The 16,620-nt window shown below is 38.9% G+C and overlaps 1 protein-coding gene across 1 annotated transcript in view; it reads right to left on the bottom strand.

Annotated features, from left to right (window-relative positions):
• LOC121950444 (microtubule-associated protein 1B-like) overlaps nucleotides 1-16,620 on the bottom strand; it is a 99,916-nt gene that overhangs the window by 81,252 nt on the left and 2,044 nt on the right. Inside the window, exons 2-3 of the mRNA XM_042496442.1 lie at nucleotides 16,188-16,526; nucleotides 4,955-5,056 (exon numbers count right to left, since the gene is read on the bottom strand). Coding sequence (XP_042352376.1) covers nucleotides 4,955-5,056; nucleotides 16,188-16,452 — 367 coding nt within the window. The 5' untranslated portion in view covers nucleotides 16,453-16,526. The remainder of the gene's footprint in view (nucleotides 1-4,954; nucleotides 5,057-16,187; nucleotides 16,527-16,620) is intronic.

Genomic DNA, 16,620 nt, shown 5'->3' with positions numbered 1-16,620 from the left:
TGCCTTGTGTGCTGTACTTGAAAAAAGGGGGGGGGGGGGGTGTAATCAATACTCCATCCTTGGCCCTCCAGCCTCGGCCACCTAACAGTCTCAAAAAAAAAGATGCGGTATTTTCAATTATCTCCCCTTATCAGCTCGGGAAAGCAAACTGTTACTTTTCGATACTGTGTACAGTATGTATGCATGTTGAATACTAATATATGGTGCTTCACTACAATGTGTTACTTTGTGAATGACACATGAAATTTTTTTCCATAAGGAAGCAGTTAAATACAATGCCCCATTACATTGGTTATTAACATTTTGAAACCTTAACAAATTGGCTTGATTTCTTTACAAAAAACTTAACAAGAAATTACCCCCAAATTTGCAAGAAATGTATAGAAAGTAGAAAGAGAATTACCTGAAATGACCAAAAAAGAAAAAAGAAAAGGAACAAAAGTATGAATAACTTCCAATGTGACATTGTGATTTTGAAAGTGGAAATAAAATAGTTTTCTTCTTTCAAATAAAAAATGTATTTATGAGCATTAAAAGGCCCCCTTGCTCATATATAACAATAATAAAACAATTATATTTTTTCTGTAATCTCATTTTAAATATGTAATCATAATCACAATTTTCCAATAATTCTCCTCTCTTGTTTGTTTTTTAAAACTAATTTTCAGGTCATTTTCTTGTCACCTTTTAATATTTTTTTACAATTTGCTGTACATTTTATGCCAAGATGCCGACTGCCTTATTTCCCGTGCTCACATTTGAAAGGTTTAAATGCTTGTCAAAGGCATCTAAACGTACCACAATAAAACTGATATCGGTACAGGTTCCAATGTGACATTGTGATTTTGAAAGTGGAAATAAAATAGTTTTCTTCTTTCAAATAAAAAATGTATTTATGAGCATTAAAAGGCCCCCTTGCTCAATGTATTGAAGGCAAATTTTACCACAACAGGTCTGGTATGACCAGCAGCTTAAAGGCATGCAACTGTTCTGATACTCGTTTATAGCCTAAAGTTAGAATTTAACTTCCGGCAATTGCATCTATGCTTGAAAAATCATAAAAGTGATGTTCATTTGTAAAGAGAGTTGCTGAACAAAACATTTAAGTATCATGGCCTTTTGTTAGCAACATAGATTATTTTCTTCAGTAATCCAATAGAAAATCACTTTTTTTTTTTTTGACGATGGGACCAGAGCAATACTAACTTACTCCTCTACCAATTAAAAAAAAAAAAAAGTCATCCATGAAGCACTATTATCACTGAGACGACAAAATTCATCACCTACAGACTGTCAAACATACAGAAAATCTAAATACACACGTCATTTTGCCTGCAGCAGTAAACATCTTATGCAAAAGATGCTGTACAACTGAATAACTACAAAAGGCAGTACAAGGAATCCATACGTATAAGTTTTCATTGAATATTGTTTATCTCCAAAGGTAACGGCCATTTTTGAATGTCAACCTCCACAGAAACACGAGAATCAGCTGGACCTGCAGAAATTCAAAATCATGTCTGCAGGGAGGACACTAAAACAATGACATTACAGGGTGTCCTGTCTGATCCCTATGCCACCATGCTATTTCACATTACAGAACAGTGCCTTAGAAATACAATATACCATTTAGAAATCAATACAGCTTCTCTCAAAGCAATATGAATAAAGTCAACCATTAAATGTCAAAATGATTATCAATCAAAATACGCCCTTGCACCCTGAGGTTAAAAAAATGTAAGAAGATAAAAAAGATGTGTATTTTCCCATCATCCTGTGTCCAAAGATCAAATGTTGTTCTCACATGCTGTAGATGGATCTGACCGGAGAGAATTTATCACTATAATATCTTGATGTTTCATCAGCATTTGTATCACTAAACAACGGTTGTAAGCACGAATGAAGGTGACTCACTTTGGTTCACAGTGTTTCTGTGTGGTAAAGTTACCCAGAAGGACAGACTGGATGACAGATGGATGGAGGATACTAATAATGTTCATTGTTTCACAGGAATTCCTCTGTTTCCTCTGAACTTATTTGCTCTGTTTAACAATTGTGATGAAAAATGCTGTGTCATTTTCTGCTGACTCCTGCTGATACTTAGCACTTGCCACCAGTGCAGTAATAATCTCTCCTATGGTTGTCAGTTTCCTTGTGTTTGTGTACGTGTGCGCGCGCGTTTGATCCCATCAGGCCTGTACCTGGAAGATGATTGAAATATTTCCCTATTCAGCATCTATTGTACTTTCAATATGGGCTCTGAGCCCTAAATCATCACATAGACACAAGAGGCAGACGCACACACTCACTCCGACACACACACACACACACACACACATTCTCTCTCTCTCACACACACACATACACACACACACACACACACACACCCTGTTCAGGTCCACAGCTCCCTGAACAGTCACCATGGTGATTATACACATAGTTCTACTTTGATGCAATGCAGATGGATTAAATGTCCACTGAATGCAACTCACTGCCGTCAGCCATTCAAAATACAAAGTGGGTTGGCCTGATGTTTTAATAAAAAAATATTTAGTTTATTCTCATTTTTTAAAATCTATATTTATGTCTTTTAATGCAATTCAGAACCCCTAATAATGAACTAGTCGCATAAACTTGTAGAGAGATAGATATTTTTGACTTAAGCTGTAAATTTGCTCATTTAATTTTTTTTTGAAACACCTCGCTTGTAGTTACAAAAAGAAAAGACTGCTCACTAGAATCAGACTTAGCTGAGGTGCTGGAGCTACAAAACTAGCAAAAATAATTAAAAAATATATACTGTATATCTGCACACTTAAATCTGTGCAAAAAAATTTGCAATCTTTAAATTTTTACAATGATTTTTGCGCAGACTTAAGTGTGGGGATGCTTTTTTCATTCATTTTGATTTCAAATTTCTCTGTTTGTTCCACAAGCATTTCAATCTCAAGCGTATTGTGTTTTCTACACTTTTTATGAGCCTATGTTTTATCAGCAAATCATTTTTAGATAGGGCAGTTATTATCCATGCATTCCCAGTGTAAAAATAAACAAATGAAGCGCAGGCAGGTAGAGACAAAAACACAAATAAGGTCTGAAACTCAGATCCATAGACTGTATATAAAGACAGACGACATGACATTGCTAAAACATCTTGATCGCCCCCTATTGGCTCTCTACACTATTGGTCATATATGCCACTCCTTTAGTGTAAGTAAATGGGACAGGGGCCAAACTAATAACATAAAGTACACATCAAATAAATGTTTCCCCTAGATGCTCTCTGTCATTTTAGGCAGTTTTTATCACACTAATGTTTGTTTGAATGTTCATTTGACTAATTTTTGGTTATAATTAGTTATTCGATGCCATAAAACGGGGGTTCGATGTCATGATTGACAGCTGTGTGTGCCTAATTGAATGCCTGTGATCGATGGCACTGCTCGCAATTGGTCGAACTGCAGGAACTCATTACCACGGAGATCACTACCAGAGTGAGATGTTAGTGGCCATATCCGGGACATTTTGGCTTCATTTTTATACAAAGGGAAGAAGTGGAGCGGCCTTTTTGTTATAAACAGCCATTAAATCACTTAAATGTATATCAACATGCATGACAATATAGCTAATCTCTAGTCTCATGTCACAGTTGTACTGATACACAACTTTTAAATAATATCAGTATATTAACCATATCTTGTCATGTTTAACCTTTTTGATGGGCTTCATCTCTGCATTATGAATTTGTTGGCAGCACTAAATGGCAACAACATATGCCAGCCTAACACTGAACAACTCCTCAAGCAATTTCACTGTTGCAGACAAATTTCCAATGTTGAAACAAAATCGTGAGTTTTACCTCACTTGGTGGTTCGTGTTTCAATGATCTTGAAGGATTGGTGTCACGTGATCATAAAACTCAGTCTAAGCTATGTCAGCACTTCTTCTGTTACAACAAAATCAATAATGGTCAATATTACTGCAGGTTTTTAGTCTTAGCTCGTGCAAATAATGAAGTTCAATAATGTGAACATCAGCAGCCCATAGCTACGCTTTCTCCAGAGCCAAACAAGAAGCATCAAACCAGATAGAAAGTAAACACGGAGGGAACTCCAGAGAGCCACAAGAACATGAACAAGCCTCCAAAATGCAAACTTTGCACGCAAAACCAGTTTATTTTTCTACTACAACGCCACAGAATTGACAAAAATACTGATATAAACCGTTTATGTTGTGTTTCTAGAGTTGTGTCTTTTTGTCCCCAAGTAAGGAGTTTTTAATCTATAAATTCTTTAAGGGAAATTTGACGTACTATTTTCAACCAGTAGCAGGATGGGAAATAATCTAAAAAGGAATCTAGTTGCAGTCTTGCAAATAGTGACCCTACAAGATCCCTAGGCTTTGCAAAAGCTTAACAGTGCGCAACTAAAAACTCACATTGTTTCTAGATGTGAGACAGTGTCAGGCTTCAGGCTTTTAAAAGTATTTTTGGTGTCATCTAGTGTATGGTAGGCATTACTTTTTCAAAATCTAAAATTCAAAATCCAGAAATAATGTGACATAACATTTTTAAAAAATGCACACAGCACACTCATGGTCAGCTCAGCTATTCTGAGAGACTTTGTACCAAAGAAAAGGGACAGGAGAAAATCTCCTGTAAAGTGACACCATTATAGTTTTTGCTGTTCATGCCATCTTGTTGCAGAAGCGTCATGTACATTTATTTATCTGTAACATCCTAGGTAAGAGTTAATTGCTTGTATTTTTATTGTTTTAGCTGTAAGACAAGTGTATATTTATGATTCTTGCTGAGTGTAGCTTCCTCTGTGGTTGATTCATTTCAATTTGGCCCACAGACACTCGTCAATGTATTAAATGTGTTTCTCATATGTAAATGACCCTATTTGTACTCATCACTGGTCCACAGGCTCAAAGAACTCCATATCACACTGACCTCTGACCTCGGAGGAGAAGTGGGCAGAGTGGCGAGTTATAAACAGCTGCAGCTGCTGATCAAGGTCGCAGCACTTGAGGTCGACGTCCCAGGATCGAATTCCTGCCAGGAAGAAGGAAAGAGAAAGATTGTTCAGGGACAGCATGAAGCAGGGAAGGACAAAGATCTGTGAAACTGAGGCAAAAACTTTTGGACTCGTATCTGATGAACTTGCAGCACAAACAACCATACATAACCTTTCACCAGATGTGGCTGCAGCATCTTGCCTCCCTCTAACCTTATCCCCACAACTTGGTTTCTAACTCTGTTGAAGCTGCAGGGAAGGTCAGTGAGCACTTATAAAAAAATGATTTAATCACACAAATCTGAAACTCGGTCATCTCTATCAAACTTCCTCCAACGGATTTTGGGCCATTTGGGGGCACTGGAAACGAGCTGTCAACATTTCATCACTTTTAAGTTGATAAGGAAAAACTTGTTAGCAATGGCTATTTATATACACATCCAGTAGATTCAGAGATTTTGTCTGGTGTGTGTCCAAGTGGTGAAATCAAGCCCAATATATACTTAAAATAAAAAGACTAGAACTGGCTGATGTAAACCCTCTGTCATCTAACTCCGATGTTTTATTCAGATATCATGGATGAATTCCTTTCATTGACTGTTTCTTTTCTGTTAGGAGACTTCATACTCTATCTGAACAGTAAGCATGTATTAATGATTTTCTAATCAGTGTTTCCTCTATAATTTTTTTCAGGCCTGGTGGTACACACTGAAAAAACCCTTAAAGGACACAACCCCTGGGATGACTTATTGGCATGGTTCACTCCGATGGCACAGGGGATCAGCAATTTCATAATTTGATTCAAATTTTTGTTCAATCTCTTTATTATAAACTTATATTATAAACAAAGTGAACACAACAAGTTGAGGATGTCTGAACAAGCTATATATATTTCCAAAATAGAAGTACATCATGAGCAAAGTGTGCATAATTCACTGTTGTGCTTAATCTCAGTTGGCTTTGACAAAAATTTCACCACAGCGTAATTTTTCTTTCCCATTTGCTCCATGGCTCAGTTGGGAAAAAGTGAATATTTTGAGTTGCGTGTTACACGTTTTTTTCCTTTTGGATGGTGGTACTATGATCATGTGGCTAACCTATGAGTTTCTTTGTTCCTCTCCCTGCTGCAGTAATTTAAACCTACAATCATCGATTCTGGCAGTGAGAGTAAAAACAACAACACTGTCGACATGAGCATATTTCCATAGCCTGCTGTGGTGGATTTAGTAAAGCAAAACTATCTCCACGGGGTGTTTTATTTTGAAAATTGACAGGATTCGCTGCCATTGTGTCCTTGACTTCCTGCATGACTTGCATTGCAGCTTGAAGCACTGAGCCTCTCCCTCATTATGGCTTTAGTCTATGATTGCTGTGTGAAAAAGGTGGTTAAATTGTTTTGAGCGTTACACAACTGACACGATGTGGCTCAATTCACTAATCAGAGTTTAATCCATGCACTCTGGAGAGTCTAGAGAAGCCTCACGAAAATATTATTTCATCTACAGTTAAGTTAGCAGAGTGCTAACCATGAGGAAAGCTGTCCTATGCAAACCTCACCAATATTTAGGCCTGGCAGGGGGTCTTGTTGTAACATTGTAGGAGAAACTCTGGTTAATGTAATTTTGTCAGGTACAAAAGGACATAAAGGACTACAACCTGTATAAATGTAGTTAATTATTGAGTAGGTCATTCTGTCAGGTACAAATAGTTATCGAAATTGACTACTACCTGTATAAATGTAGTTAAATGCAGAGTGGTCATTCCATAAGGTACAAATATCTATAAGAATGGATTATTACCTGCACAAATGTGGATAAAGTCATTCTGTCAGGTACAAATAGCTATCAGAATAGACTACTTCCATATAAATGTAGTTAAATCAGCTGAACAAATACAGTGTACTTCGCCAACCTACGCAAACTTTGGAAATGTTTAGGCCTGGCAAGTGATGTGTGTGTATGTTTGTCAGATGTGTGTGTATGTGTGTGTGCATGCGTGTGTGTTTGTCAGGTCAGGCCCCTCGCCTTACCTCGCCTGGCGAGGGGCCAGGTGCCTGTAACATTGTAAGGGAAACATTGCTAATATTTGTAACTGTAGGGTTAATGCCTTATTAGAAAATGGAGGGATTTTAACTGATGATATAATATCAACTAGGGCAGTCAATGAGTTAATTGCAATGCGATTAAGGGCAGTAATTAACACATTCATTTTTTTATTAAAAGTAATCCCTGGGCAAAATTCACGTCTTACGGAGGCTCTATCAGGCTGAGTTTTGAAGCTTAAGTTATGATACCATATGAAACTAGAGGACCTAAGGAATTGGCACCAACCATGTCATGCTAGCTTCTCAGGAAGGGGGCTAAATAAAGCTCCAAAGTTTGGCAAAATTTGGCAGTGGAAGAACCGTAAAACCATTTAACAGGGGCCCCTTGACCACTGTACCTCAAGATATCTGACTGAAAATGGGTTCTATGGATACCAGTAAATCTCCCCTTTACAGACATGCTCACTTTATGCTTGGCCGATGCAGTTTTTTTGCTGTCATTTGATTCCTTTCAAGACAATCTGGTAATAATTGCTTTACCTCATGACTGCAAAATAATGGAATTGAAAACATGCAAATCAAAAATGCGATTGATCGTGGTTAACAATTAAAATTTGCAATTTAAAAAATGAATAGTTCAACAGTACTAAGTATTTTGAATTATAAATGAGTTTTATCATCATCATCATCATTATCACCACCACATGTCTAATATCTTATGTTGTTCTAATATCTTGTAAGAGTAAAAGCCTCTACATAAACATAAGCACTAAAACTAATTAGAGTTCACTGGATCAGTTTAAATGACTCAGAACTGATCAGCATCTAACACACCCACAACCTCTCTCTCTCTCTCTCTCTCTCTCTCTCTCTCACACACACACACACACACACACACACACACACACACATGCAGCAGCTTTATCAGATCCTTCTGAGCCGCAGTGAGTCAAACTTCAGAGAGAACTTGTGTCAGATCTCATCCAGCCTGACAGAAACCAATACACGCACCTCTCTCATCTTATCCACTTGTGGATCCCTTCAGCAAGAGCAAGAAATTAGATTATTCTAATTTTTTCAAATCCACACCCCTGTGCTAAAATCTTCTTTCACTAAAAAGACTTTGAAGACCTTGTTTTGCCCTTAACTGAGGAGACAGTGTTCCCTGGCTGCAGACTGCAGTCTGTTCCAAGAAATGCTGTGTCACTGTTGAATTCACTGGCAAACATCTTTCTTTGCGCTACCAGACGCATAAAAATTACAACCTCCTGCTCTGATGTCAATGCTTTTTCATCCTTAACCCTCACAATAAAAAGATTGTTTGCGTCCACAGACAACAGGGGAAAGGATGGAAACAGATGAGGCCTTCATATTTGTTGCATTTGAATGTAGTCCTCTTGGACGATGACATCAGTGTAAAACATTTAAACTGGGCTCAGAGATAACTGCCTGTTAATACATCAGAGGAGAGCAATCAATGGCTGTAGATCACACATGGAAAGATTCATTTTTTTCAGAAGCAACCAGCATTGTCAATGTACGCAAACATGCCAATAGTTTAGTGCTGAAATGATTAGTCAATCAATTAATCCATTAACATAAAATCCATTGGCAGCCATATGGATAATGGATTAATCATGTTAGTCCTTTTAACAGGAGGAAGGCCGAGAATTTGCTAGTCAAATGTGAGAATGTACTGCTTTGCGGTGACCTGACCGTAGCGTAGTTTATCTACAACCTAGCAGTAGCTTTTTACTTAGGGCTTTGACATTTAGGCTCCAAAAATCCTCAAAGTGGTGTTCATGTGTGAAGATTATCTTGCTGAGGGAAATGTGTAAGTATCATAAACGTTTGTTTACCACAGAGCTTATTTTCTACAATGGTCCAAAATCCCATAGAAAATTCCCATCTGCTTTTTGACGAGGGAATCGGGGTGACGTCAGCTTCCGGGATGGGCTATATAATCCCTGGGGCACTCTATACCCATTAAAATATGCCTGTTATAAAAGGGACAGTTCACAATAATTATTTTACCTCTTACCTTTAGTGGTTTTTATAAATCTGCTTTGTTTCAGTTTGAGTTGCCAATTTTTGGACATATTATCCATAGAGATATCTATTTCTTTCCAATATAATGGAACTAGATGGTACTCAAAGCTCCAAAAACATTGCTTTGAAAAATTAAACAGCAATGTCTCCTTTCAGTAATCATGACCTGGTAACTCAAGTTAATCCACAGACCTTGCTGTGAGCAGTTTCATGGAGGAGCTATTTTCTTTCTTACTTTTTTGTGGGACCTATCCACCTGCCCGATGAGCGCATTCACGCTCAGATATTACGTGGTTACCCAACCTGCTCTCACTCCGAATGTCATAGGTTGACAAGCCAAGGATACATATAACGTTACAGGTTAACGTGGAAGGTTGCTGACTAACCATCACCGTGTGACAGCTTTGGACTGAGTTGAACCGGGCAATGATCTCTGGAAAGAGACACTGTTGAGTTTTTCGAATGTAATTTCTTGGCACTTTGAGCACAAAAAGTTGAGTGCCTTGTAGTTCCATTATACAGGAAAGGAAGCAGACATCTCTACGGGCAGTAACCTTCAACATTTAACAACTCACACTTACACAAACTAGTTTTATAAACAGCACTAGAGGTAAGCGGAAAAATAAGTATTCTAGATTCAGCTGTGAACTTTCCCTTTATGCTCACTCTTCTATAATGGCACACCTGGTTAGACTGATTTCACAAAATTCGATCTGCAGTGAAAACATATTTTGTCCTTTTACTTTTAGATGTCAGTATCCACTCAAAGTCACAGAGTCACCAAGACCTGCACATCAATATGGATGATGATGGCCCAGCTTGTGACCCTCAATGGGAGAGAGTCACCATGCTTCCAATTTGAAAAGCTTAGAGAAGTGGCTGAGTGCTGCCCTTCAGTATGGGATGAGGAAATTAACTAGATGTCCACAAATCAACAGCTTAGGTCTTATCCATAAAACCACAGCCGCAGTGAATGTTTTCTGCTCTATAGCTTCAGGGGGCAGTGATTAACCCATTACAGCTGGACACATCAGAATGAAGCAAAGAAGATGCTTAAAAACATACTTGGACAAACAACACAAAAGGTGGAATCTACTTTATCAGTGAAGGAGACATTCTGAATTCAACAAACCTGCACACTGGAGGTGCACTGAAGTATATGCAATTAATTGGTTTGCCTTTGGCAACATATAGACACTGTGAGGCCCCAATCAGACAGAGCATACATTGGCAGTGTGGGATGGCTTTTTGTAAATGCTTCTAATGAGAATGATGTTTTTTGCCTTTGCTTTGTTCCACTCTTTGTGCCTCCCATTTATTATAGGAGCACTCTGAATACTTTGAGTTGAAAAACATCACTTGTGTTTTCTTCCCAATGACAAATGTGATGAATTCGGAGTAGGGCCCTCTGAGGTGATTGCCTAGAATAAAAAAAAAAGATGCAGCAAAACATACTAATTCATTTATCCTGAATAAGATCTCAAATATGGCCAGTAAAACTACATGACTCAAATCATTGTGATACTCCTCCCAAACTCGTTTTAGTATCAAACACTGCTGTCGTCTTAAAAGGTCACGGTTTCCCTCACATTCATTTATTTATGGCAGCCCATCATGATCAAAAGAGCTGCAGCCATTAATAGATTGTATATTTTTGGAGCTCGATTGTTCATTAGGAGTGCCATTGGATAGCACTCAGTACTCTGGGCACAGATGGAGCAGTGGACCGCCAGGAAAAGAGAAAGTGAAATTAAAACATTCATGTGCTTTAACTCTATCACCTCTGCTGCACCTTCTCTCATCTATCAATCTGATATGATCAATTATCGATCCCAACAGATCTCAAGAGGAGCTCCACCTGCGGTATGTTCATAGACCCACAAAAATGTCAGAATTTAGAGAGGGGACATACAAAAACCTACAAGGTAAAAAAAAAAACTAGTGTTTTGGGAAGTTGTTGGTGACATTTTCATAATTTTTGTTCACTGTGAAAACTTGACACTATTGATGCCACCATAATTCACAACAGATCTCTGTTCTCTGTGAAGGACAAACCAACAACATTTTTACAGCCACTTTCCTAACCTACATGGGACGAGACTCTGGTACTCTAAAGGTGTGAGGATGGGAGAATTGTGAATGAGGGTATTAATACAAATATGTTATTACTTAACACCTCAATCGTTACTGAATGAGTCATTAACTGCATTGTGAGTAAAATATTTCATCGTATCCCACTTTGGGATGCAGCCAAAGGAATATGGCTGCTTAATGCTGCAGAACACCTCCACTCGTCCGTACGGACAGGAAAGTGTTACAACACTGTTTCAAAGTTATATTTAATATAAAATCTGATCTCAGGGTTGGAACATGGTGTCTTCATGCTGTCTGAGGTGAGAGGGAAAGCACTAAGCTCAGTGTCAGAACCACAGTCGCACTAATTTTCTATTTCACCGCCTCCAGGTTTCAGATCTGCTAAACCTAAAAGGTGTTAGGTCTGAGAGTCTTTCCCTGTGCCACTGGGGAAAACACTGACTCACAAGCTCAGGACGTGTTAGTGATGTTTGATTATCCCTCTTCTCAGGAACAGTTTTCTTTTCCACGAAAAATAAAGCGGGGTAGGTATTTGGTGGAGGGGCACTAAAAGAAAACAAACCGTAATGAATAAACACATGGTGCAGGAGCAGGGCCTCAAATAAAAGACAAAATAGATGGTAAGATATGCATGTGACCAAACATATACACAAAAAGAAATTATTTCAGTTGAGTAACATGTTTTTTGGGGGGGTTTTTTCAAGCTGTTATAGGTTATACTGACATTTTGTAGATTATTGCCAAACCAGAGGGATAAAATAAAATAAAAGAACAGAAATGTCCAATCAGATTTCAATAACTTGCAATGTGAGATAAATATATTAAATCTGGAAATCCTTAAAGGGGCAGTTCTCCTTAAAATAAAAACACATGCATTTCCTCTTATCTTTGGTGCTCTGTAATCAGTTTAGATTGTGTTGGTATGAGTTGCAGAGTTTTGGAGATATTGGTCTGCCTTCTCTCCAACATAATGGAATTATATAGCTTTTTGCTGCAACATAATCGGCATCCTCCCCAGCTGAGCTGTAACACTGGCTAGCTCAGTGGTGCTAAGTGAGCTAGGAGTAGATGCATGCTCTGATTAAGCAGGTGTAGTTTGGTAGAAAGAAAATAGCCTCTGCATGAAACTTCTCACAACAAGGTCTCTGGATTATCTTGAGTAAACAGGTTGTGATTTCTGAAAAAGAAATTGTTGGCAAAGTTTTACAATTTATTTGATTTCATATAATATTTTTAAGACCAAGCAATGACTTAATTATTCAAAAGAATAATAGAGAGATTATTTAAGGGGCAGTGTGTGGGCTTTAGTGCCATCTAGCGGAGAGGATTACAGTTTGCAACCAGTTTAAACTTCCTCCAGCTACCAAGTGTGAACTCCCAGTAAGAATTCCTTCAGTATTCAGGTGATTAAAACCGGTAAGAATACTCAGTATGTACCAAGCATGTCGGAAAAGTATGGTGGCTGATATAAAAATCAGAATGGCTCTGTCTAGAGCAACTGTTTGGTTTGTCTGTTCTGCGCCAGAAAAAACATATAGTTTGGTGGACTCTGTAAAAGAGGACCATCTCCCTATGTAGATATAAACGGCTCATTCTAGGGCAACGAAAACACAACAATTCTTATTCTCAGGTGATTATACACAAAAAACATACCTATTTTATTATATACCATTTCTACTAATATATCGCCCCAAATCATACACACTGGACATATATATATATATATATATATATATATATATATATATATATATATATATATATATATATATATAAGCCTTATATTAATATATTTGAATAAGCAATTTCAAAACATAATTGCCTCCTGAGAAGGTTCATTTCAGAATTAAAACAAAAACATTATTGTCACATTACTCAACAATGAAAAGAGTTATTAGCTGTGACTCTGGTAAGACCTAAAGGAAATCAAATCTGTACAAATAAAAACATCTTTAACCTCTGTCCAGTTTGGTGACAACTCTGCAGTGTGGGTGACTTGTTGCAGGCCTTCATAAGGACCCTGCCGCAAACATGTAACGAGTCTACGGCAGGTTATCGCACTGACTTACACTTGAAACACAGACCTGGGCGAAAGAATCGATGCTAATGAGCAATGGGGGTGTGATATGAGCTCGCCACAGAGTAGCGGAGCAGTAAATTCCCTGACATTGCTAAAAGGTCAGAGGTGATGGATGCCGTTGCCATGGCATCGGGCTGGCATCTCAAAGAGCGATTGATCATCTCGACTGAGAACGGCTAAGACTGGGCAGCAGCACAGCAGAAAAAAATGCTGACTGGCATACCCCTGAGCCTGCACACAGCTCCATCCTTCACAACTCCTCAACATCTCTAAACATCAGACAGCCAACAGAGCCAGGATGACTGAAGCCTGCTGCAGCTCCACAAGAGGACAGGAAGCGTTTGTCGCTGAGATATTCAGCTGAGTAATGATGCCTGATCGAGACAAAAGAAGTAGGAAGGAGAAAGCTGTGTGTTTGCCTTTATAATATCTGTGGCGTTAATGCGTTCTCACGGCTGAGCACAGCCTGCAGATGTTTGTTTTCTGGCCTGATGGTACATGACACCAACATGCAGGAATACACTCATGGAAAAATGCACATGCATGCATAAAAACATACATGCCAGCTCCCATGTAAACTGCACTTACAGCAGCAGCCTAGATGGCTGCTACATATAGACAGTCTCACTATTGTGCAGGTTGGAAAGAAATGCTTTACTAAGGGACTGTTTGTCATTTTTAGAAGGGGAGGGCCGGTGCAAAGAGGGGGAGGCATGTCAAGTATTTGTGTAAGCACTGGGAAGAGACTTATGACTTTAAATGTCCATATTTTGTATTTATTTCTAATATCCTCTGAACCTTAAATCTCCTTGGCAGGTTAGCAAGGCATGTTTTCTTTAAAAATCACCAAAATAACACCATTTATCACAGCCAGCAACTGCCAGAAACTGTAAAAGCAGAAATCAGTGTTCCATTTCCACATTTCTGACACTCCTTTAACTCATCGTGTCTAATGGAGGGCTTCTGTAAGAAAAAAACAAAACCAAATCTGAGTTAACAATGCAGATATTTCAGCAAAATCACGTTATTCTATGTATCACTCAAAATTTTCCCCAAAATAAACCATTTAGACTATCTATGGGACTGTTTTCTATAAGGCTGCTGCTTATAGGTTGGAGATTCTAGTCATCACTGGGAGACCTCCCAGTCGACTAACATTGCTTCAAGTCAAGCTGATGGGGTTTTTTGGTTGTTTTTTTACTGGTCAGTAGGCTGTATAGTGTACTTCTGGGGATGTTTTGTTCTCGAGACAGAGGGGGAGAGAGACAGCTTTTCTGTGGTGAGATTACAGCTCACAACAAGTTAATACCCTCCAGTCTCTGGCTTTTGTTCGAAATCTAGTGTTGGCAAAAATAGTTGTTGCACATTTGCGATCCATTGTTAGCACTGTTAGCTTGTTTACTATATCACACAAATGCCACTGTCACATTGAATGTCCTGCTGAAACCTATTCAAAATTTAATACTTCGAATGAAACAAATCGCCAAACATGCGTATTGAACAGCCAAAGCCAACTCGACTGGCAAAATTCTGAGTTGGGAACAGCCCTAGTTTTTCACTTAGGGATTGGCTGGGGTGTGACTTGTTTGTTTGTTTGTTTGTTTGTTTTTACCCTCCCCAAAGCTACAAGTATTTTTCCTTTAGCCTCCCCGAGTGACTGGTTGAATATGCACAACCCTTCCTTTTACCACAAAATATTTGTTAGATTTTCATAGTTGACCCTTTGATGTTTGAAAAGCTGAAAATGAAATCCTGGAGTAGAAAAAAGCTTTGGTTTGTTGTTGTTGTTGTCGTGCATGCTGGTCAGTTAGTGCAAATGGTTTATTTTTTGCAATAGTCTAAATGAGACATAAAATAAAGTTATTTTGATGAAATCACAATTTTAGTCTCATTTGGGGTTTTTTCTGACAAGCATCGCGCATGATGTGCGATAGATGCACATGACCACCAGAAATTTGAACTTACTACTATTTTTACAGCTTTTGGCTATGATAAATAGTGTCATTTTGGCTTCTTTTTTTAAAGAGAAAAAATGCCCTCGAGGGTTTGTTTTCTTTAAAAAAAAAACTGCCTGTAAAATAAATTGAAAATACTGTCATTGAAAGTTGTATCACCTTCCCCTTAGCCAAAATGAAAAACAAAAGACCCTTTTTAATGCTAAAAAATATCTGACATGCCTCCCCCTTTTTGCACCACTCCTTCCTTTCTCGTAAATAATTAACAGTCCCTAACCAGCATAACAAGAGTGAATAAAAACAAGAATTTTGTCTTCAACTTTTAAGTTTCAAACATATAAGAGTAAGTTATCAAAATCTAACAACTAATTGTTGGTGCAGGGAGGGTCATGCATTTTCCCCAAGTTACTCAGGGGGGCTCAAGGAAAAGTATTTGTAGCTTTAGGGAGGGTCAAATAAAAATGCTGCCACCCCCCTCCTCTTGGTAAGTAGGCTAAAGAACACTTGACTGAACTATCAACCATCATCAACTATCATTTGACTAAACTATCTAGAAATGTTGATTGATCAGTAATGTCTTTGATTTGTATTTTGTATATTCATACAAAAACAGAGTGTAGTATTTGGCTAAAACTGAGACACAGATTACTTGCCAAAAAACTGCTCTGTTGAAGTAAAAAAAAAACCTCTAAGACCTCTGCTGCATCCTTAACTTGAGTCTGCAATTTCACAGTCATAGAGTTCACCGTGAGCAAGAGAAAATGCGTGGTGTCCCATGGTGCAATGCTGCAGCAACTGCCTCTACCTAAGGATACTATCCTGTCCATTGCGTCAAAACATTTCTCTCCTATTGATGCTCTGAATGCCTTTCCATCCCGGAGCTGCAATCACAGCTGCCAAACAGATAACCACCACGGATACAGACCGGTGTTCGGTCCATCACTTACCCCGCTCTATCTGCGCTTTGGCGGCGTCCAGCTGGTGCTCCGTGCCGATCTCCCCGATCACTATCAGCATGTAGTAGCTGCCCCGGTTGAACGGCACCCCGCGCCGCCGTCTCCCTCCTCCTCGGCGATACCGTAGCGTGTCCTCGGACCCCGGCGTCGGCGCGCTGTAGCCCTCGTCCTCCTCAACCACCGGGAGCGCACCTCGCACCGGGATCTCCATGGCAACAACCCCTGGAGCCGACGCCATGGCTGACTCCATCGCCATGATGACAACTACCGGTGTGCGCGAGGGGAAGAGTATGGTGGCGTGGGAGGGGGCGGGGGGTGAGGAGGAGGATGCTGAGAGGTGAGGGAGGAGAGGGAGGTGAAGACAGGGGACAACGTGTCAAACCACCCAAATTATTAAAAACTATTTATTTCCGGTGGAGCTTTC

This window comes from Plectropomus leopardus, chromosome 11, assembly GCF_008729295.1.
Source record: "Plectropomus leopardus isolate mb chromosome 11, YSFRI_Pleo_2.0, whole genome shotgun sequence".
In the NCBI taxonomy this organism is placed as follows: Eukaryota; Metazoa; Chordata; class Actinopteri; order Perciformes; family Serranidae; genus Plectropomus; species Plectropomus leopardus.
This window is presented reverse-complemented; position numbering and strand designations above follow the sequence as displayed.